This window comes from Neomonachus schauinslandi, chromosome 1 (genome assembly GCF_002201575.2).
Source record: "Neomonachus schauinslandi chromosome 1, ASM220157v2, whole genome shotgun sequence".
NCBI classification, from domain to species: Eukaryota; Metazoa; Chordata; class Mammalia; order Carnivora; family Phocidae; genus Neomonachus; species Neomonachus schauinslandi.
The window spans coordinates 202,232,436-202,253,457 of record NC_058403.1 but is presented as its reverse complement, the minus strand read 5'-3'; the positions used below and the strand labels follow the sequence as shown (position 1 = coordinate 202,253,457).

The 21,022-nt window shown below is 56.9% G+C and overlaps 3 protein-coding genes across 4 annotated transcripts; 2 read left to right on the top strand and 1 right to left on the bottom strand.

Moving 5' to 3' along the window:
* Positions 1-587: 587 nt before the first annotated feature.
* On the bottom strand, positions 588-6,982 carry ABHD8 (abhydrolase domain containing 8). Its single transcript, XM_021683138.2, has 5 exons — positions 6,792-6,982; positions 4,820-5,567; positions 2,660-2,830; positions 2,298-2,514; positions 588-1,274 (listed from the first exon to the last, which is right to left on the bottom strand). Exons 2-5 carry the CDS (start codon positions 5,557-5,559, stop codon positions 1,104-1,106), a joined length of 1,299 nt encoding a protein of 432 aa, XP_021538813.1. The 5' UTR covers positions 5,560-5,567; positions 6,792-6,982; the 3' UTR covers positions 588-1,103.
* A 1,853-nt stretch (positions 6,983-8,835) lies between these two features.
* MRPL34 (mitochondrial ribosomal protein L34) lies at positions 8,836-9,934 on the top strand. Of its 2 annotated transcripts, XM_044917516.1 has the most exons (3): positions 8,889-9,006; positions 9,157-9,180; positions 9,243-9,934. In XM_044917516.1, the coding sequence occupies exons 1-3, from the start codon at positions 8,960-8,962 to the stop codon at positions 9,454-9,456; spliced, it is 285 nt and encodes a 94-aa protein (XP_044773451.1). In that variant the 5' UTR covers positions 8,889-8,959; the 3' UTR covers positions 9,457-9,934. The 2 variants fall into 2 exon arrangements, with proteins under 2 accessions (XP_021538812.1, XP_044773451.1); XM_021683137.2 differs by lacking the exon at positions 9,157-9,180 and having other exon boundaries at positions 8,836-9,006.
* A 1,189-nt stretch (positions 9,935-11,123) lies between these two features.
* Positions 11,124-20,860, top strand: DDA1 (DET1 and DDB1 associated 1). The gene is made up of 5 exons (XM_021683136.1): positions 11,124-11,254; positions 15,601-15,681; positions 15,918-15,969; positions 16,819-16,880; positions 18,086-20,860. The coding sequence occupies exons 1-5, from the start codon at positions 11,252-11,254 to the stop codon at positions 18,194-18,196; spliced, it is 309 nt and encodes a 102-aa protein (XP_021538811.1). The 5' UTR covers positions 11,124-11,251; the 3' UTR covers positions 18,197-20,860.
* Positions 20,861-21,022: the final 162 nt, after the last annotated feature.

The window sequence follows — 21,022 nt, the reverse complement described above, 5'->3', positions numbered from 1 at the left end:
CCGTAGGTCAGGAGATCCTTATGCCAGACAAGAAAGGCAGATTCGTCTGCTTCAAAACAAACAAACAAAAACTATCTTCATGGCAAAAGTGACCTTAAACCAGGTTGAAAGATACAATGGGATAGTAAGAGGTACCGACCTTAAACCAGGTTGAAAGATACAATGGGATAGTAAGAGGTACCGACTCACTGAGTGGCATGGGATAAAAGGGATTCAATGAGCCGACGGCATCAGGCACTTGGCACAGGGCTTTGTATACAGGCGGCACTCAATTATGGCAGCTCCGACCCATGCAACATCTACTGATCCTCCCCTTAACCCCTGTATGAACCTCAGTTGGACGGCTTCCTGCCTTCCAGGGACCCGGAGCTCACCATCTGCCTCTGCTCTGGGAATACTGCCCAAGCAGCCCCTGCATTCTGAGGGAGGGAGGGAGAACTCGGGAAGCAAGCCTGGAAGACCAACGCCCTCACTTCTCCGCAAGTCAGCCCTGAGGGGTTGGCGCCCGCATCCGCCCAGTCTGCACACTGGGAAACTGAGGCTCAGGACGACCCTGCCCTGCCGTCACCCAGCACAGGTCCGGAGACTCAGATTGTCACTTCTTTTTATTGAGTTACAAGTTGAGATGTGCAGGTTCGGTGGCGCCAGCCCCCCTCCCCCTCCCCCCCCCCCACTTGGGCAACAATAGCTCCCAGCGCCAAGAAATGGGGGTGGGGAGGGTCTCGGGCAATGAGGCGGGGCCCCCGGAGGGTCCCAGGATCAAGCACGGCTGACACGGAAGACAGAGAGCGGGGTGGGGGGCCTGCCTCGGCCGTGGCGTTGAGGGGCAGGGGCTTCTGTACAAGGTCATCCTCCACGGGGGTTCCGGCTCCGGCCCCAAAACACCGATGGGTCCGGCAGGATGGAAGCGGAGAGCGGTGTATCCACTTGGCTCCCGAGAATGCCAGGCCCTACCCAGGCGGCCTGGGGGCGTCTCCCTGACCTGACTCCGCCCACTAGAGCGAACGGCCCGCCCAGGTGGTCCGCGCTGGGGACGAGGGGCGGCTCCTGGCTTCCTCCTGCTGTTCCTCGGCTTACCAAGCGATGCCCGGCCGGCCCAGCGGCTACTTCTTCTCTTCTGGGGGCGCGGGCAGGGGCTCGGGCAGGGCCTTGGGCGAGGGCTCGGGCTCCCAGAGCAGGAATTCGTGGAGCAGCGTGTTGACCGTCTCCGGACACTCCAGCATCACCATGTGGCTGCCTTCATCAATGAGCTTCAGGAAAGCCAGCAGCAGGATCTGCGGAGGAGGGGGGGAACAGGCTCAGCGTGGCAAAGGCAGGCTGCCCTGGGACACCCAAGCCCATCCACACCAGGCCTGCAGCCTTAGGAAGTCCCTCCTGTGGTCTACCCTTCATCCCTCTACTTCCACCCAAGGGGGCGCTGGAGGATAGCCTGTTGCCCCAATGGAGCTCAACTCAATATTCATTCAACATTTATGACGTGGCTACAATACGTCCAGAGCAGGATTTCTTAACCCCAGCACTACTGACATATAGGGCAGGATCATTCTCTGTGGTGGGGGCTGTCCCGTGTACCGCAGGATGTTGAGCAGCATCCCTGGCCTTGACCCACCAGATGCCAGTAGCAGTGACCCACTCCCCCCACCCCACAGTGTGACAACTTATTATGTCTCCAGACATTGCCAAATATCCCTAGGGATCAAATTCACAGCTGGGTGAGAATCACGGAGATAGAAAGACAAGGTCTCTCATGCCAAGACAAGGTCTCTCATGCCAGGCTTCCCAACCTTGGCATTACTGACACCTGGGGTGGGAATATTCTTTGCCATAGAATCATTCTGTTCATTACAGGATGCTGAGCAGCATCCCTGCCTCCACCCACCAGATATCAGAAGCCCCTCCTCCCCATACATGACAACCAAAAAAGTCTGCAGACATTTCCAATGTCCCCCCGGGGCTCAGAATCCTTGCTGGTTAAGAACTACTGGTCCTGAGCTATTCCGAGTGCTGAGGATCCCAAGACCCTTTCTCGGTAGTGTCTGATCTAAAGATCCTCTGGCCCACCCTCTCCCAGAATTGCGTATTGCATCCCTGGTCACTTATACAAATCCCAGCTCTGCAGAGCACCTTTTATGTGCAGTGGGGAAAGCACCCAATCCTGACACCTGTCCAGGGCAGCCCCACGTTCTGGACTGCACTCTCAATCTAAGCTCTCCCTTCCCTGGGAGCACAAGGCAGAATCCCCCTGGAGCGCGGGAGCAGGGAATGGGGGGGGCGGGGCTCAGGTGCCAAGGCCCTACCTCGGCCATGCGCTGGTCTTCCTCCACCGGCACAAACTTGTCGTGCATGCCGTGAACGAGCAGGACGGGCACAGTGAGCTCAGCATGGTAGACCTCGTCACCTTCAGGCCAGTACTGGCCACTCATCATGGCTCGCAGGACAAAGGATGACACGTTGAATGCATTGCCCTCCTTCAGTAGCTGCTTCTCTTTGGCTCCTTGGCGGGCGAAGCCAGCCCTGGTAGTGGGGACGCACTCCTGGAGGCCTCGTGCCTGCCCGGCTACCAGGGGCGCCTCCAATGCCCGTCCCAGCAGCAACACGGCCTCCCCTCCCACCCAACTCAGGGAGATGCCCAGGGTCCGCCAGGGCCGGGGTGACTCACTTGAGAAAGCTCCAAGCCAGGCAGGGTGACAAGCAGTGCAGGACGCACGTGGGCATGTTGAAGATGGAACAGAAGCTGGGTTCCAGTGCTGTGGGGCCCCCGCCGTTGATCATGATCACCTTGTGCACCAGGTCTGGGTACTCATGTGCCAGGAACGTGCAGAAGGAGACACTACCAGTGGGTAGGTGGGTGGCGGGGAGGGTTGAAGGGGGGTGGTCAGCAGGATCCAGGCAGTGAGGGAGTTAATGCCCTCCCCTCACCCAGAGACAGGTCCTTGAAGGCCAACATCCTTCCCCTGGGGCCCACGGGCACTGGATGGGAGTGAGGGATGGGGGGGCATCTTGAGGGCCCCCAAACTAGAGGACTATGTGTGTGTTAACAGTGATTTTTCCCCCTTCTTTTTGGAGAGAAGATCCAAATCCAGAGCTTTCATCAGATCCTCAAAGCTGCCATGACCCCCAAACGGGTAAGAATTACTTATTGCCAAGTGTTAAGAAAGCAATCCAGTTAGACTGCTACTCTTTGGTTTCCCAGAGAAACAGGTCCCTGTTTCCTGTGCATCCTTTCCCTGTAAGGATCCTCTTTCTCCAGCCTCTGGGCATGGCACATCAGCCTGCCTTATGCAGGGTAGCAAGGTGCAGCCTGAAGAGCCCCCACAGTCCAGCTCCTCATTCTCTCTAAAGCCGGGTTTGTTTGGCAAACGATGGCCTGTGGGCTAGCCATTTGTTTTTGTAAACTGAGTTTACCATTTTGTAAATGTGTAAGTTATTTAGTAAATAAAGTTTTATTGGAATACAGCCACGCCCATTTGTTTACAATTATGGGGGCTTTTTGCTATGACAGTAGAGTTGTAAAGCTCCAGCAGAGACGACCATATGTCCTAGAAACGTAAGATATTTACTATCTGGCCCATTAAGAAAAAATTTGCCAACCCTAGCTGTAAAGAGGAACAGGATACAAGCAAGAGTCAGTTGGACTTAACTGTACCAGTGACTCCGTGTGTGCCTTTGGGCAGATGGCCTAACCTCTCTGAACTTCCATCTCCACATCTGTGGAATAGTAACTGGGCTGTCCTTATAGCATTGCTATGAGGTCACAGGAACTACCACAGATGGGTGCTCATTTAATTGAAGGAAACATTTAGCATAAGCATCCCCTTTTGGGGGTGTTATATAAACAAATAGGAGCCATGTTACTTCCCAGCCTGGCTTCCTTTCTTTCCGAAACATATGTGACGTTTCTTTCTCTTGTCTAATTGCATGGGCCACACCGCTAAAACAGTGGTTCTCAAACTAGGCTGGTCAGATCCTGCCTTTCCTCCTGGGTAAAAGAGAGTGGTACCACTTGGCAGTGATCAGGCACCCAGGCCCAGTCTTCAATGCAGTGGGCACTCACCTAAATGCTAGATGGTATTATGTATCACCCCTCTAAGTGGGAGTGAATTACAGCAACCTGGGCCCTTGTAAAAAGACTTTATAGGATTCTAATCAGCTCTTCCTTGGAGGCCTTGGGATCTCCAGAGCAACTGATATTTGAACTTAAAGACACTGGTTCTCAGCCAAGGATGATTCAGACTGCCAGGGAACCTGTGGCGATATTTGAAGACACTTTTTTTTTTTTTAAGACATCTTTTGATTGTCATGACCATCACTAGGCCACTGTGCCAGGGGCAACCAGTGGGTAGAGGCTAGGGATGCTGCTAAACATCCTACAGTGCACATGAAAGCCCCTCAAAGAGAGGAATGACCTAATCCAAAACGTCAGCAGTGCTGGGACTGAGAAATACTGCTTTAAAAGAATATGAGGGGCACCAGGGTGGCTCAGTCATTAAGTGTCTGCCTTTGGCTCGGGTCACGATCCCAGGGTCCTGGGATCGAGCTGCGCATCGGGCTCCCTGCTCAGCAGGAAGCCTGCTTCTCCCTCTCCCACTCCCCCTGCTTGTGTTCCCTCTCTGTGTGTCTGTCTCTGTCAAAAAATAAATAAAATCTTTAAAAAAATAAATAAAAGAATACATAACGATAGCAGTGATGGCGGGAATCCCTATCTTGTTACAGACGTTAATGAGAGTTTTCAAGGAGAGAAGTCAGCGTTTGGCGATTGGGTGTCCAGTCCCTGCTACCCCCATCTCTCACCCCTATCCCCACCCCAGCATTGGCTCACCCGTAGGAATGCCCAATGAGCACGTTTCGCTTCTTGGCATAACGCTTGAAGATGGCACGCATGTCCTCTGCCAGCGCATAGAAGGTGTAGGCTGCGGCCACCTGGGGTGCCGAGCTGGCCCCGTGACCGGCCAGATCGGGTGCCACCACCTCATAGCCCAGGCGCACAAAGAAGTCCAGCTGCTCCTTCCAGATGGCCAGGGAGCCGCCAACACCGTGGATGAAAAAGAGCACCACGTCGGCCTGGGCACCTTTGCAGCTTGTGATGCGCTTCTCACAGTCAATGTGGATGGTGCGCTTGGGGCGCCGGGCTCGACGCCGGCGCCCGCCGCTGCCACTCCCAGCACCGCCTGAGCCTGAGCGGCCCTCGCTGCCCGCTGGGTCGGCCAGCTCCACCTCTAGGGCGGCCGGCGGCTCCCCGGAGCCATTCTGCCCATGCAGGAGGTCAGCTCGAGGTGCCCGGCCCAGGTTCTCCACCAGTAACCGCCCGTTGCGGTACACGGTAATTCGGCGCTGGCAGCGGACCAAGCCAGACTGGTCCCCCTGGGCAGTATCTGGCCGTGGTGGAGGTGGGTTGGGGGCTGGGGCAGGCCCAGCATGCTTCACCCGCAGCACACGGCCAGGCTTGACCTCCACAAAGGTGTAGCCATCACTGGACTCGACGCTCTCCAGCGGCCCCACTGCGTTGGGCGGTGCGCCTAGCAGGCAGCAGAAGATCCCGTCGGTCACCCCAGTCAGCATGGTGTGTCCTGCAAGAGGGGGCACAACCATCTCAGGGGCCATCTAAACGATGAGCCCTCCACCCCCACAGCACCCACTCCCTGCACCTGCGTCAGGTGAGCTGAACTAGGGGGCCCCTTCTGGGCTCTAGTTTTTGGAGGGCCAGAGCTAGCCAAGCACCAAGATGTTTTGTCTGTCTGTCTGGTCAGTGCCCGCATGGTGGTCGGCTACCCTCCTGGCTAGCCTAGTCTATCCTAGAGAGAAGGACCTGGCTATGGCTGACCCCAAGAGGGGTCCATAGGGAAGGTGGTATAGTCCAGGGCTGCTTCTTGGAGGAGGGGACATTGTGGCAAATGAGCCCTCCCCCCCCCCCCCCCCCGCAGCTCAGGGTTATAACAGCTATGGCTTCCATAACCCATTCATTCATTCATCCATCCATTCATTCCTGCACACATTCTCATTTAACTTACTTTCACCAAATGGGCACATTCTGACTGCCTCAGAAGGCATCTAAAAAGGAAGGTGCAGATTCCATCGAGCCCCCATCCAGGCCTCTGAACCTGACTCCTGAAAGGTGAGGCCCTGGGAGAGGGGTTTAGGGACTGAGCTCCAGAAGGCCTTGTCCAGCTCCGCAAGACCCAGACTGAGTCTATATCACAGACGGGCAAGCTGAAGCCCAGTCTGTACCCTCGTCAGTGCCCTGACTTCTGGGGGTCTGACACACAATCCCCAAAGGTGGAGATGAGGATGGAGAAGGTAAAGCCCTCCCTGGGGACCTCCGGTCCTCTATCCTGCTCCCTGGGCCACCCCCCCCCCGTGTCCATGGCAACCACAGGCAGTTACATAACTCAAGGGGGATACCCGTGCAGCGCACCCCCATTGTCTAGGGCTTGGAGATGGGACCAACCCCTTCCCCGTCCCCATCCTGGGCGCCGCGGGGATAAGACATGCCGAAGGCACGGCCTCCGATGGCCCGTACTTGCTGATAGAGGGGAAGCAGGTCGCGTCCCCCCACTCCAGTGGAATCCCAACCCCGGATTGCAGAGGGGGACGCAGATGCGCCACGCCAGGTCCCCTCCCCAGAGAGCCAGATCCCTGCCTCTCAGGTGCTAGTAAGCCCTGCGGCGGGGTCGAAGCCATTGGGGCTCCGCGGTTTCCTAAGAGCCCGAGCACTGGCTTTGTGCACACCCCCTTCCGAAGTGGAAGCCCCGGGGACCTCGATGTCCCCCTCCCAGAGCCCACTCCCCGCTCACCTCATCGAGGGCCCTGTAGCCCGGGGCAGGGCGGAGGGGTCCCGGGCGGAGAAGCCAGCGTCCGCCTCCAGCGCCGTTTTACATGGTGGCACGGGGTCGGCCCGGCGCGTCTACGCGGGCGGGCTCGGGCCCACGGCGGTCAGCGCGGGGGCATCCCGCGGCCCCCGAGAGAGCCGGCCCTTTAAGTCTCTCCCCGGGGGGAGGGGCCGTATGCCGACGGACGGCCGTCTAGACCAATCAGAGCTATGAAACGACCTGGCCTAGTTAGATTGCCAATCATAGGCGGTAGCTCCGGGATGAAGGCGGGCTCAGGAAGCAGCAGCCCCACCCCCTTCTGGGGCTTACGGAGGAGGAGGGAGGGATTGGGCCTGGCCCAGGGCCAAGAAGGGGTCCCAAACTGGGGTCTGCGGAGCTCCGGGGAGGTAGCAGCCGGAGCCCCTTACTACGAATAGGATCCCCTCCTCTAGCCCCTGCCTCTTAACAGCCTTGTATCCTCCAAATGGGACCCCCATGGTCCTCTGTGACCTTTCTGTTCTAAAGACTCCCAGATCTTTCCAATTCCGGGTAGGGAAACTGAGGCTCATAAAGGGCACAAAGTCACAAGGCAAGCTGGGGGACTGCGGGGCAGAGGTGGGACTTAAAACCACGGCTGTGTGATATCAAGTCCTGGAAATTGTTATTCGTTAAACCTTTAAACGGACGACTTGAAGCTATGAATAATTAGGGAATTGGAATTTCAGACAGGCCAGTTTAACCGCCGGCCAATCTAACCCGTGACTCTGTGGTCCCAGCTAGAATCAGAGATCCCAAGGTTCAAACTACATTTCCCTTTGTTGATATGTGACCTTGGGCAAGCCGTTTCTCTGAGACTCCACTTATTTCTCTATGAAATTAATCCTCTATGAGTATGCTATGCAGGTAAAAACACCCAGAATGATACGTGTTCAGTACATTATTGACATTATTATTGTACTAGTTTAGTAATATAATACCATACTGGTTTGCTAAGTGATGGTGCAGGTAGGATGGGCTTCAGAGGACAAGGGGTTAACCATTCCTTGCCCACTCCCATCTCCTGGAATTTGCTGCCAGAGCTGAATTAGGTCCCACCTCCCACTCTTGCCCACTCAGGATGCTCCTGGGAGACTTCAGTTGATTCATGCAGTAAACAGTCCCCTTCTCCCGCCCCCAACCCCCCCGGCTTCCAAGCTGGGAGATTCTGGGGTTCCTGCAGGGACTCAGCCACAAGCCTAGGCCTTGAGGAGCCCCTGGGCTTTTGGGAGAGTCTGGGGAGAGTCATATGGGGACATGGTTGGGCCAAAGGGAGGGATGGGGCTGGGGGAGAGGAAAATATCCAAGGATTTTAAAAGTGAGGGGGGGGGGGTTTGGGAAGATGAGTAGAACATCAGGCATAGACGGGTGTGGCTGAAATTTTGGAGGGGGTGTGTGTGTGTATGGAGGGCTTCATATGCTTGCCAGAGGAGCTGAATATTTTCCCTGGGGAAACGAGCACCATAGACGCTGAGAGAGAAGGGAAGGGGCTCAGATCTGAGTATTAGAAAATTTTTTCTAGGGCCAGAATGGAGGTACCACCAAGGGCAAGCTTGAAACACATGAGTTTTAGATTGAGAAACTGAATCCCCGAGAGGAGGAGGGACCACCCCAAGGACATCCAGGCAACTCCAACTTAGGTCTCCTGGGCTCCCCGCCAAGGAACAGAGACTTGGCTGGGCCCAGAGAAAAGCTGCCAGCCAGCTGTGTGCCATCTGCCTGCCTCCTGCTGGGGGAAGGAGGATCGACCAGACGTTTCCTGAGGCTGCCACCAGCTGCGACACGGTCACCTCCGGGCACCCTCTGCAGGTCGACGAGAGAAGGAACCACAGCTCCCAGAGGACCCCGGGACACAACGTCTTGTACGCACGCGCATGCCAAAGAGGTGCCGTTCGCCTGCCACCTGCTGGCCGACATGAGGAACTACACTCCCTTGCAGGTAAGGACGCTCCTGCGGATGGGACGCAGGCGCAGAACTACCACTCCAGGAGGACCCGGAGGCCACGCGGCCTCCGGCCGAAGGAGAAACTACATTTCCCAGAAGTTTTCGTGCGCAGCTGCAGAGCCTATTCGCTTTGGAATAGCGGGCGTGGGGACGTCGCGACCGGCGGCAGGACATGGCTTTCGTGATCGGATCCGTAGGTCGCCAGTTGGGTCGCGTTAGGTGAATCCTCACGGGGTCCCTTCCCCAAATTTGGAAATAAGGGCGGTGTCGGGGGCTGGTGTCACCTGTTTACTGACAATATGACTTGCCAACGCCTTGCGCCTTGATGGAGCCGCTCCTTGAACCCAGGCTCCGTCCCGGCACGGATAGGGGAGCTGGGCTGAGTGGTGGGACGTCATGCCGAAGTCACAGAGTACCCCCTCTGACCTTCCTCGCCATCTCTCTTCCCCCCGCAGGTGGCTCCAGCCCCGCGCCTGGCTGGGGCTCCCCGACTCCTGGGGACTCCTCGCCACACAGCAGACCCGGGGAAAGGCGCGTGGAAACGAGTATCAGCCGAGCAACATCAAACGCAAGCACAAACACGGCTGGATCCGGCGCCTGAGCACACCGTCCGGCGTCCAGGTCATCCTTCGCCGCATGCACAAAGGCCGCAAGTCGCTGAGCCATTAAGGAGCGCGAAGCTGCCGGCAGGGCCCCCCCCCCCCCCATTAGAGCATTTCTCTCTCCTGGGACCTCTCCTGCCGTTGTTTTTATGGGGAGCCGGGACAACTCAGACATGAGCGCTCCTCAAATTGTGGAGTCGGCCCCCGGGGGGAATGTCTGGGGTTGGACTGAGAGTGGGAGTAGGAAGTCAGACCTTGCCTAGTCCCTTTCTACGCTATTGAATTAGAAAGAATGTCGAACATACGGCAATACTCCACAATGAACCCTGTGTACTCAGTACACAGCTCTGACCACCAATTACCCACAACCCACCTGCCCCCTCCTGTGTTATTTGGGAGCAAATCTCAGGCATTGGGTTATTTCTTCTGTATTTCAGAATGCATCTCTCCAAGAACAGGACTCTTTAAAACATAATCACAAAACTTTTCACCCCTAAAAAATGGTTAACAGTTCCTTAATATTGTCTAATAAATGTTCAAATTTCCATTTGTCTTATATATGTCATTATTTTTCACAAGTCTGGGAAGGCTTGTGGGGAGTTAGGGTGTGAATCCTCCTGCTCCTTGGGGATGAGTTGTGTGACCTTGAGCAAGGCCTTAGCCCTCTGAAGCTCATTTGGCTCCTAGGAAATGAGGTGCTTATTTCTCCTTTGCTGCATTGTTGGAATAATAATACTCAGTAGCTTTCACCTAGTACTACTGAGTACTTTTTTTTTTTTTAAGATTTTATTTATTTATTTGACAGAGAGAGACACAGCGAGAGAGGGAACACAAGCAGGGGGAGTGGGAGAGGGAGAAGCAGGCTTCCCGCAGAGCAGGGAGACCGATGCGGGGCTCGATCCCAGGACCCCTGAGCTGGAGGCAGACGCTTAATGACTGAGCCACCCGGGCGCCCCTGCTGAGTACTTCCTATGTACTGGGTGCCGAGGGGAGGAGCACTTGATTTGTACCCAGGCAGTTTGGAGACAGCGGAGTCAAGGCTGAGAGGAGGATCGTAAGGGCTGTGGGAGCCCGGAAGAAGTTTCACCTGGCTTGCACTTGGGAAGAATGTAGTCAGAGAAGTCTTCCTGAACGACGTAGCAGGGCCTGGGAGGGCCCAAAGGAAGAAAGGATTAGACCCAGGGGTCAGGATAAAAGGTGGATGAGAGAGGCCGGAGGGTCTCAAAATTCGGGGCCAAGGGGATGGGACTGGATCCTTGGGGGACTGGGGAGCCACGGGGGCATATGAACAAGAGAATCTGAGCTGTCAGTTCAAAGATAGGAAGCAGCAAGTGCAGAGCAGTTTAGATATGCCGAAACCTAAGGTTAGGACCCTGGAGAGGATGCTGGGGGTGTTACGGTAGGTCCCTCTCTTCCGGGACTGCTGTGGAAACTCCTTGAGACACCATATTAAAAAGTGAAGTAAACACTAGAAAAAGAAATCTGCGGAACCTCCCGGAGTTGTGAACTACAAATCCCAAGAGGCTTCAAGGGCATGGCCTCCTCCCACTTCCGGATTTTGCTGCCTTCGCTTCCAATTCCCGGGCGGGGTTTTGCTTCCTCAACCGAACTTAACCACGAAGGGAGGGGGTGTGGTGCCCAATGGACGCGTGACTTAACGGGGTCTGGCCAATGGGAGCGCGTAGAGGCCGCTATTCTGGGGCGGGGCTAGAGGGCCGGCCAATGAGCGGGGGGCGGTGGCGCCATCAGTGTGGGCTGTGCCGTGGCTGGAAGTTACTGTGCGGCGGCGGCTAAGAAGGCGGCTGTGGTGGCGGCGGCGGCTGCTGAGGCGGTGGCTGAGGCAGCGACGGAGGGAACAGAAGATGGTGAGAGAGGCTGCTGGGCCCGTACTCCCCCTCCGTTCGACAAAATGGCGCCGCGGGCCCACCCACCTCTAGTAATCCCTGAAGCCCCTCACCTCCCTGCCCGGCCCCCTCAGGCCCCGCCCCGCCCCTCGCTCTGCCCTATAACCTTCAACTTCGGGACCCTGCTGTGAGCTTCCTGCTGACCCTTCCCCGGCGCCTTCTCTCCGACCCCTGACCCCATCTAGGCTTCCAGGCCCTGACAATCCATTCATTTCCGGGTCGCTGCTCCGCCGGAAATGGGTGGGGGTGGGGTCCCCGAGACCCCCATTTCAGGCCTCGTTCTCGGCATGCCCAGCCTGGGTCTCTCTAGTTCAGGAGGGTTTGGGAGCCCGGCCTGGGCGTTGGGGCGGGGGAGGGGGCTTGACATCGTGACATGTGGGGCTTTGTCGCCAAAGGAAGTGCGACATCACAACTGCTCAGGTCCCCCAGAGCCCTGATCCCAACCCCAGCATTCCTGGCCCGACCTGCCTCTAGGACAGAGCAGCTTCCTCTCTCTTATCCCCAGCCCCCTTCCCTGTTAAATGGAGGTAGCAGCAATAGTCCAGACCTGATAAGGTTGTGGCAGTTCAGAGAACTGATGTCATGAAGGGCTTAGGACAGTTCACAGCTCATCAACAGATGAGCTGGGTGACTTGGGGCTGGTGGCATCTTTTCCCAGCTGGCTTCTCATCTTTAAGTGGGAATAATGCCATCTGGTTGGGCCACTTGCTCATCCTGGGATTTGGCTATAATGGTTCTTTGGGGTTCTGTCCCCGACCCTGTAAAGTGGGATGGTGACTTGGCATCAGAGTTGTGCTCAAGGCCCCCCCCATCCCCCACTATTTGGCATCCCCAGAACTGACGGGTGATGCAAGCTTTTGTCAGGGCAAGTCAAAGCCCCATTGTTGCTGGACCCAGGGTCCCAGCCCACAGCCTATAGCTCATGGTGTGTGGTGGGGGATAGGCAAAAGAAGGAGATGGGAAAGTGGGTTCTTAGCATGTGGGTCCCTAAGCCTGGGTGTTGTCCTTGATTCATTGCTGCAGTCTCATCCCCTATGTCCCGTCCATAAGAAGTTCTGATGGCTTTGCCTCTAGAATGCATGGTGAATTCATCCACAGTTGCCTACCCTGGTCCAGGCACTGCCACCTCCTGCCTGGATGCCTGCCCCAGTCACCTCCCCAGTCTCCTTACCTCCATCCTGCCCTGTTGGCAGTCTGTAATTCACCTGGAAACCAGAGGGAGCTTGTAATTTAAAATGTAAATCTCATTATACCACTTTCTAGCATATGAGATACTCTAGGGGCTTTTTGTAACCCAGATGAAACCCCAGCTTCCCCCTCAGCCCCCAAAGCCCCTGTCCACCTCTGTGACCTCATCTCTACCTCTTTACTCCTCCCTCTGCAAGCTCCAGCCACACTGGCCTTGTTTTCATGTCCTCATACTCTTAAGTCCCTTCTACGCCAGGGCCTTTGCACCTGCTGCTCCTTCTGCCTGGAATGTTCTTCCTGTGAACATCACCTCCTCAGAGGAGCCCTTCCTGACTTCAGGAGGCCCTTTGTCTCTCCTCTCTTGGCACACCTTTTCCTTTCATCTCCTTTTAGATGGGTCACTTGTGGGCTGCCTGTGCAGGGATGGCACACACATGTTCAGTGAGTGTTTGCTAAGGCAGTGGACAGCTTCTGGGCCCAGCTGTGGCTAGGATTTGTCTGGCTGGAGTGAGGATTTCTGCCCTGTGTCTCAGGCCTCGTTTTTCTGCTTAGCTGACAGGAAGTACTGGTCATACTGTCTTCATTCATTTATTCAGCACAAACACATTGATGCTAACAGGTGGCCTTCAAGGGAGCTCTGTGAGAAGCTCTTTCCAGGGTGGGAGGTCTCTTCCCCCAGGTCACATAGCCAGTGAGGGGGCCCGGCCAGGATTGAGTGCAGGTGTGGGGCTCCCGCACCTCTCACCATTCTGCCGCCTGGCTCCATATGAGCCCTGCCAGGGGTCCAGGATTGACACAGCCCTGCCCTGCCCTCTGCCCTCAGGGAGGAGCCAGTCCAGCAAGGGAGGTGGATGTGTAAACAGATGACCTCGCTGGGGTGTGATCTTGGCTCTGGCAGAGGTTTCCAAGGTGTGGAGAGAGGAAAGGGGCAGAGGGGGATTTTGAGCTGGGTGGAAAGGTTGGTGGGTGTTTCCCACAGGGAGAAAGGAGGGGCATTCTGGGAGGATGGCACAGCACCAGCAGAGACGGAGGGGGTTTGTGGGAGGAGGACAGCATAGGCCAAGTCGAGCCAGGCCTGTGGAAGGGTTTGAGCAGGAACAGAAGCTCCTCCTCACCCTTCAGGTCTCCGTGCCTGCATCATTGCCTCTGGGCAGCCCTTCGTGATCCTCCAGATCAGCCACATCTTTCCCCAGTGCTGTCCTGGGTCTCATGTCATCTCACAGCACCCTCTCTTCATGGTCACTCTGCATTCACTGCACAGCTCTTGGATTTACACCTGTGTCCTTGTGTACGGGGTGCTTCCCGGGGCCAAGAGCAGCTCCATTGTGGCTTACCCCAGTGCCCTGGTGCCGGGCCTGTGACATAGTAGGAGCCTGAGGAAAGCCTTGCTGGATGGATGAAGCTGGCCCCATAGTCAGGTGGAGTTGGGGAAGGGGTCCTGGGATGGACGAGGCAAGTTTGAGGGGCTTTGAGCTGTCTCCAGGGCAGTAGGTCACACAGATGTGAGGGCCGCTTCCTGGGTGGAAGTGGGAGGCCCATCCACATTCCAGCTTCCCTTGCTGGTCCATACTGCCACGGTCTTGCTAGGGCCCAGTAGAGGAAGGGCTGATTCCCACAGAGGTGAGGACACCTGTTCCTGCCTGCCCTAGAGGGTGGTGGGGGATCACCTGAAGGGCTGCTTCCCTGAGGTTGCTTAGCTTGGGCTCAGGTATGGGGATGGATCTCCCAAAGCAGGGTTAATGTAGCCTGCAGGGGCTCTGGGCCCTTGGTTTTCAGATGGGGAAACTGAGGCACTGGCCTGGCATGTAACACAAAGAGCTTGACCTCTGAGGTTGGGTGAACCTGGGTTCAATCTGCTTCCTTGTTTTCTTGTTGGGGCTGGGTGATCTCAGACAAGTACCATGTGACCCTTCTGCCTCAACTTCCTCATCTTTATTATGAAGTGACTCCAGCCCCTGGAGGGCCATGTGGGGAATCCCTCCCCAGATGCCCCACTCCAGGCCTGATGACAGCGTTGCCCTCCTGTTCTGCTGAGAAGTCACTCCCTACCCCAAGCTCTTAGCCGTCATCCCTCCCTGAGCATCCCTCAGGCTCTCATGCCTCAGTTTCCTGAGGTGGACATGGCTCTCGTCAGCCTTTCTTGCCCTCATCTTATGGCTGAGAGTCACCTCCTCCCCAGAGTCAGGGCCTTTCCCCTCCAAAAACCTCGCCCTTTCTTGCCCAGCTCAGGCCAGAGTGTCAGGGGAAAAGGACTTTTGACGAGTCAGGCTTGTGAATGAATTCTATTGCTGGCTCCCGGCAGCCGCATGGGCCTGCGAAACCCGGCCGTCCCGGTGAGGGGCCAGACTTCGCCCCGAGGACAGGGCATTCTCCCTTCACAGGGCAGCCTCCGTGTCAGTGGGCCCCAGGAGTGGCTCACAGACCTGTTTGCTCTGGTCCACACAGCATTTTCTAAAAAGCCCAGCCAGCTTGAAAAACCTGGCAAGGGCACATTAAGACTTGGATTTCTGAGTTTTCTTAGAACTTGGGAGCTAAAAAAAGAAAAAAAAAAAAGAACTTGGGAGCTCAGTTGCCCCTGAGCTCTGGTTTCTGTAGAGCGGCACCCTGTGTCCCGGCCACCCTCTCCTCTTCACCCAGGCCCCTGCTCCCTCACCCCTGTTTCTTGTCACTCTGGCTCACAGGGTTTTTTGGGGTAAATGAGTCTTTCCCCATGCCAAGTCTCTATCAAGGTGGATAAATGGAAACGAGACCAGGAGTTTAATATTCAGCAAGCGTAGAGGGCAGGTCTGGGCCCGGGTCTGACTTCCCACCCTGCTGCTTGCTCCAGACTTTAACCAAATGGCCTTTCCTCACTGAGCCTCAGTTGTCCCACCTTTTACCTGGTTACAGGGCTGTTGGGAGGACCCCAAAAGAGAATGCTCACTTCTCCCAGGGCTAGTTACTTTTTCCTGGTCATCCCAGGGTGCACATCAGGTAGCCAACTTACAGGTGCATTCTGGAAAACTTAAAAGAACACAGAGACAGAAACTGGACGTCACCCGGAAGCCCAGTCTCACGGGAACTCCAGGGGCGGCTCGGCCTGCTGCCTGGTCTCACTTACCATCTTCCCTGTCTTCTAGGCAGATTTTTTGAAAGGACTGCCTGTCTACAACAAAAGCAATTTTAGTCGATTTCATGCTGACTCTGTGTGCAAAGCTTCGGTGAGTGCATGCTCCGGGCACTGGACGTGGTCGGGGAGCTGCCAGGGGGAAGGGGGTGATGTGTACACCCCATCAGGGTCTTGCTAGGAACAGAGGCTGGTCTTTAAGCCCGGCCCCATCCGACATCTTTACACATTGTTCTATCTTCATTGGAGGGTGGGTGCCCAGTTGAAGGGGTGGGGGCCCTTGTCAGCCTACCGGCTCTCTTAACCCATGTCTTCCCAACTCTCCTGCAGAACCGACGTCCCTCAGTCTACCTGCCCACGCGGGAGTACCCATCCGAACAGAGTAAGTGGCCTCTGTCAGTCTGTCTCAACCTGGCTGCTGAGGGCAAGGGCTGCAGGGCAGTGTAGGTGGTGACCCAGGGGATGCCAGTCTGCTCCCAGCCCTTGGGAGTAATGGAAAGCCTCGCTTGCTCTGGGACCCTCCTAATCTCCACGTGCTGGCATCCACATCCAGCCCCAAGGGGGTCCTCCGTAGCCCTCATCTGCTCACCAGCCCTCTCCCCTTCGTCTCCCATAATTTTGGGTGTCCCCTGCCAGCACCATGTCACAGACCCCAAGACAGCTCTACTGTGGGAGGGGATCCTGCCCAGCCTTGGGTAGGCAGCTCAGGGAGGTAGGGGCGACCAGGTGGAGGGGCCTGCAGAGAAAGACACAGAGCCTGCAGAGCAGGAGGACCCCAGCATTATTGTGGTTGTGGTGTTTTGTTTTAATTGTGACGAAGAAGCTACCTGGACCCTGCATGGTGGGTTCTGTGGTCACTGGGGCACAGCTGTATAGATCTGTGTTCCTGATCTGCCTGGACCTGTGTGCTGGGGCTCATTCCCCCACCTGGGGGTGGACTCCCACATGTGGCAGAAGATTTGGTCTCTCCCAAGAAAGCAGGGGCCCAGGTGGAGCAGTGGGCTTGGGCCCCTGGTAGTAGCTTTGTATTTCGGAGCAAAAACACTAGGCTTCCCGAAATCCCCTGTGCTGGGGGTGCAGACTTGGAGCCCCAGCCAGGCCACCCAGGGCAGAGACGGGTGGGAGACCAGGGAGGGGTGAGCGCCTGCCCTGGGAGGGGCAGTGCAGGCCGGGGTGGGGACTGGGTCACCTGCAGCCTCTGCCTGCAACTTTCTCTGCCTTTTCTCCTCAGTCATTGTGACAGAAAAGACAAACATCCTTTTGCGCTACTTACATCAGCAATGGGACAAAAAGGTAAGGCACATGGGGTCAGGTGCTAGAACTCGTGGGGACCATGGTGGCCAGCGGGGGGGGGGGGGGCCAAGGGGGGGGAAGGACACGGGGGGCTGGGAGACCAGGTGTTTGACGGCTGAATCGGAGTTTGCCAGGCCATCCAGGGGAGGGAAAAGCATTTCAGAGGAGTGCACAGCTGTGCAGAGGCCGTAGGGTTCTGGTGCTCGGGGATGGGCCAGGGCTTGTCAGGAGGCACGGAGGCCCAGGTAGCACAGAGGCCAGGCTACCCACAGCCTGCCCGCGCGGCCCTGGCGGCAGACAGCCCAGTATGTTATTACCTAGAGTCTTTGTTCAGTGCTGAAATGTACACATGGTGACAATTCTAGGAGATGCAAATGGGTGTAGTTGCAGTGCGAAGCCGCACCCCCATCTCCCCTCTGAGGCTGCCTTTCTGACAGGACATTTTTTCATTTTCTTCCTTCCTTCCTTCCTTTCTTTTTTTTTTAAAAGATTTTATTTATTTGAGAGAGAGAGAGAGAGACAGCGGGAGACAGAGCACAAGCAGGGGGAGGGGCAGAGGGAGAGGGAGAAGCAGTCTCCCTGCTGAGCAGAGAGCCAGGTGCGGGGCTCGATCCCAGGACCCTGGGATCATGACCTGAGCCGAAGGCAGATGTTTAACCACCTGAGCCACCCAGGTGCCCCCATTTTTTCTTTTTCTTGAATGCAGATGTGTATGTGTTCTGCATCATAGTCCATTTGGGGTTTTTTTGCCTAACATTGAACATCAGACAGTGACCTGCTCTGGGCCAGGCTGGAGGGGCCCCCATGATGAAGTGACTGCTCAGAAAATCTAAAGCTGCTGAGCCCACCTTGTCCTCCTGCCCTACGCCGCAGACCTTGCTTCCCACCGGGGGGAAAAGGAGAGTTTCCCACGCAGGCCCACTTTTCCTCTTCTGTGGCAATGAACGTCCCGCCGGGTGGCTCCTGAGTGCTTTTTACCCCCAGGCATTTTTGACGGTGTGTGGGACATTGCCAGTGGTGGGGACTCCTCACAGTGCCCAGGAAATGCCTGGCAGTCTCAGGCCGGTGGCCCCAAAGACTGTGGCTGAGTGAGGGAGGTCTGGCGGGCAGGGGGGGCCCTGGGTTGACTGCCCCACTTCAGCCCAGCAACAGGATTTCAGGGGCTCACCCGAGTGAAGATTTACACCCCTTCTCCTTCCTCACAGAACGCCGCCAAGAAGAGAGACCAGGAGCAAGTGGACCTTGAGGGTGAGAGCTCGGCGCCCCCCCGCAAGGTCGCACGGACCGACAGCCCGGACATGCACGAGGACACTTAAGACTCTCACTCCCCCCACAGGCGCCTCCTGTCTTGTCTGCTCCTCGCCCGCCCGCCTTGTGTAAGCGCCCCCCGCCCTCCCCGCCACCGGCCCACCCACACCCAACCATCCATACCACTTCCAACCTCATAGGAGCCGATGTATTTATTTTCCTTGAGTTTTTATTTATGCTGTAAAATGTACCAAGCGATGGTTAAAGGGGACGTCAGACCCAGTAGTGTGATGTTGGTAGATGCTTTTTAAAAAACAACATTGTTATTCACAACCCCCCCTCCCAGATCTCCCTTTTGCCCCCCACCCCCTCCACCCCAGTTCTCCGGAAAAACCAGAGCGTGTCTGCAAGGGTCTAGCGCCGGGGCCCTGCTGTAGCCCGGCAGCATGGGTGGGAGCCCTTCTCCCTGCTCCTACTCTCCAGTCCGGGCCTTAAAGACTTGGCTGGGACCTATTCCGTGCTCAGGCTTTGCTCTGAATGTGTGCCAGGGGGAGAAGTCAGCATTTCCGGATCTTTCTCTTAAGTCATTTTATCATGGACTAGTGCGTGCTCCGTGTCCACCCCAATAAAAGGATCTTTCCTACTCGACCTTGCGTCTTTGCTCCGTGTGCCTCAGCCCCAGAGGACGGAGCTACTGAGAGTCGTCTCATCATCACCAAGAGGAGCCAAGAAGGGTCCCCACGTGCCAGGGACCTGGGACCCGCTGGATTCTCTCATGGGCCTGCTGTGGCCACCTCGCTCAGAGCCAAGACCTACCCGGACCCACCCCCATGCCTCACCTGTCAAGGTGTCCCGGAGGACCAGGACACCCCTGAGAGATGGTCCATGTCGCCAAGGATATAACTGTGGTCAACCCCACGCCCTGGATGCCTTGGGTCAGGGTGGCATGCCCACCAGCCACCGCGGAGACAGCCCAGGTGGCCCGGCCTCAAGTGCCCCTGGTTCAGAGACGAGGCACATGGAGCTGCGAGGAATACCCAGCCCAGGGGCTGTTGGTCGGCGAGTTACACACAGCCACTCACGGGCTGTCAGCTAGGCTGGGTTTGGGCCTGAGTTTGGAGACGTAGGGGGCATTCAGGCTCCAGGCAGAAGGTTTGAGGCTTCAGACACTGGGCCTGGGGCCAAGGGGAACACTGCTTCTCCCCCCACAGCAGCCCCAAGTGGGGGCTGTGGTCTGGGAGCTGAGTGCTGTGGCTTTGGGGGACGTGGGGGGTTGGGCCATGGAGCTGGAAGGAACACCAGGCCTTAGGGGGCGCCAACCCCAGATTATCACTGTGGAGCTCCCTGCCTGAGCCAGACCGCTCGGGCCTGGGCCACCCAGCGCCTCCCACGGTGGAAGGTTCCGGGGTTTACCACCTAACTGTGCCGTGGGGCCAAGGGGCTTTTCCTCCCAGCTGTGGGCGGCATTTACACTACGTTGTGTCCCTGTGGTCACAAGGCAGGTGCTCACAAAATACAAGCTGACCTCGGTAGTGTTGTGGTGGGCTGAGTGCCCAGAGGTTCTAGATGCCTTGGGATCCCCAGTCCCAGGGCTCGGTCTGCCCCTAGGCAGGCACGTGGTGTCGCTGATTATTAGTGAGTACGGTTCAGCTTCAAAGGCCACAGGACAGTGGGAGCCGGTGGCACCCCTGCCCTCACCTCTCTGGCCCTTGAGGGACTGGGTTCGTCTGTCAGTGTCATCCATGGCTCAGGCAGGGGTCCCACGGCCAGGGCCCACTGAGGTCTCTGGAGTGCAGGCTCCTCGGCCAGCCTTTGCCCACCTCTCCTGCCTTTGGGACCGCCCCCTATTCCTCTGCTCCTTCAGACACCAAACTCTGCCTTCCCACACCTCTGTGCCTTTGCACAGTCTGCTCTCCTGCCTCCAGTGAACCTGGTTTCTTTTGCAGCCCTCCAAAGTGCCCCTTCCTCACGCTGGCTCCCCTGGGCTCCCCCAGCCATGGAGCAGGGCGCATCAGGCTCTGAGCCTTTAGCTGTGGACATGCTTGGGGCAGGGGGAGGGGCCGCGTCCCATTCCTGACCACACAACGAAGAGTCCCAGCAACTCGGGTCTGACAGTGGTCCCACAGTGGGGCGTCCCAGCCACTCCCCAATTCCATCCTCGAATGTGCCATCCCCTCAACATCCAGACTCCGGTGCCAGGTGCCTTCTGATTTTCCTACCCCAAGTTCTTTCCACCACGTGTGGCTCTTCAGATGGCAGCCTGGGGTGGGGGGCAGTTATGCCAGAAAGTGGGGCAAAGAGGACTGTGTCACCTCTGTCCCCCGGAAGGGCCAAGGCCAACTCAGGACCCAGGCCTGGCACCCAAACTGCTGAGTCTTTCCAACACTTTTGAGATTTCTTCCTTTGTCTAGGAGGCTGAAGCCAGGGCCTGAGGCTCTGCATCTCCTCCCAGGGGACCCAGGCCTGGAGTTGGCCCCCAAATCTGGGCCAACTCAGAGTTGGTGCAGTCTGGAGTTTTCCATCTGTGGCCTCAAGACCCAGTTCTTAGGAGGAGGAGGGGCACCCACCCTAGGCCTGCTAGGTACCCCCCAAAGCCAGCACCAACTACAAGTCACTGGGCCCCCTGATCCCCCTTCCACTGCTCTGTCCTCGAGCACTGTTGAAATATACTTTTTATTGCATTTCTGCCGTTTTACAAAAATATGACAAAATAAATTAAAAACAAATAAATAATCGCCTATTCTGTGTGTTTTCTGTTGGTTTTTTGGGGTTTCCTTTCGTTTTCCCCATCCAAGTCGAAAGGAAAACGGCAGATGGCGGGGGGGGGGGGGGGGGGGGGGGGGGGGGGGCGGGCCGGGCCCCGGCGGCCCGGGGGGGGCGCCAAACCGGGGGGG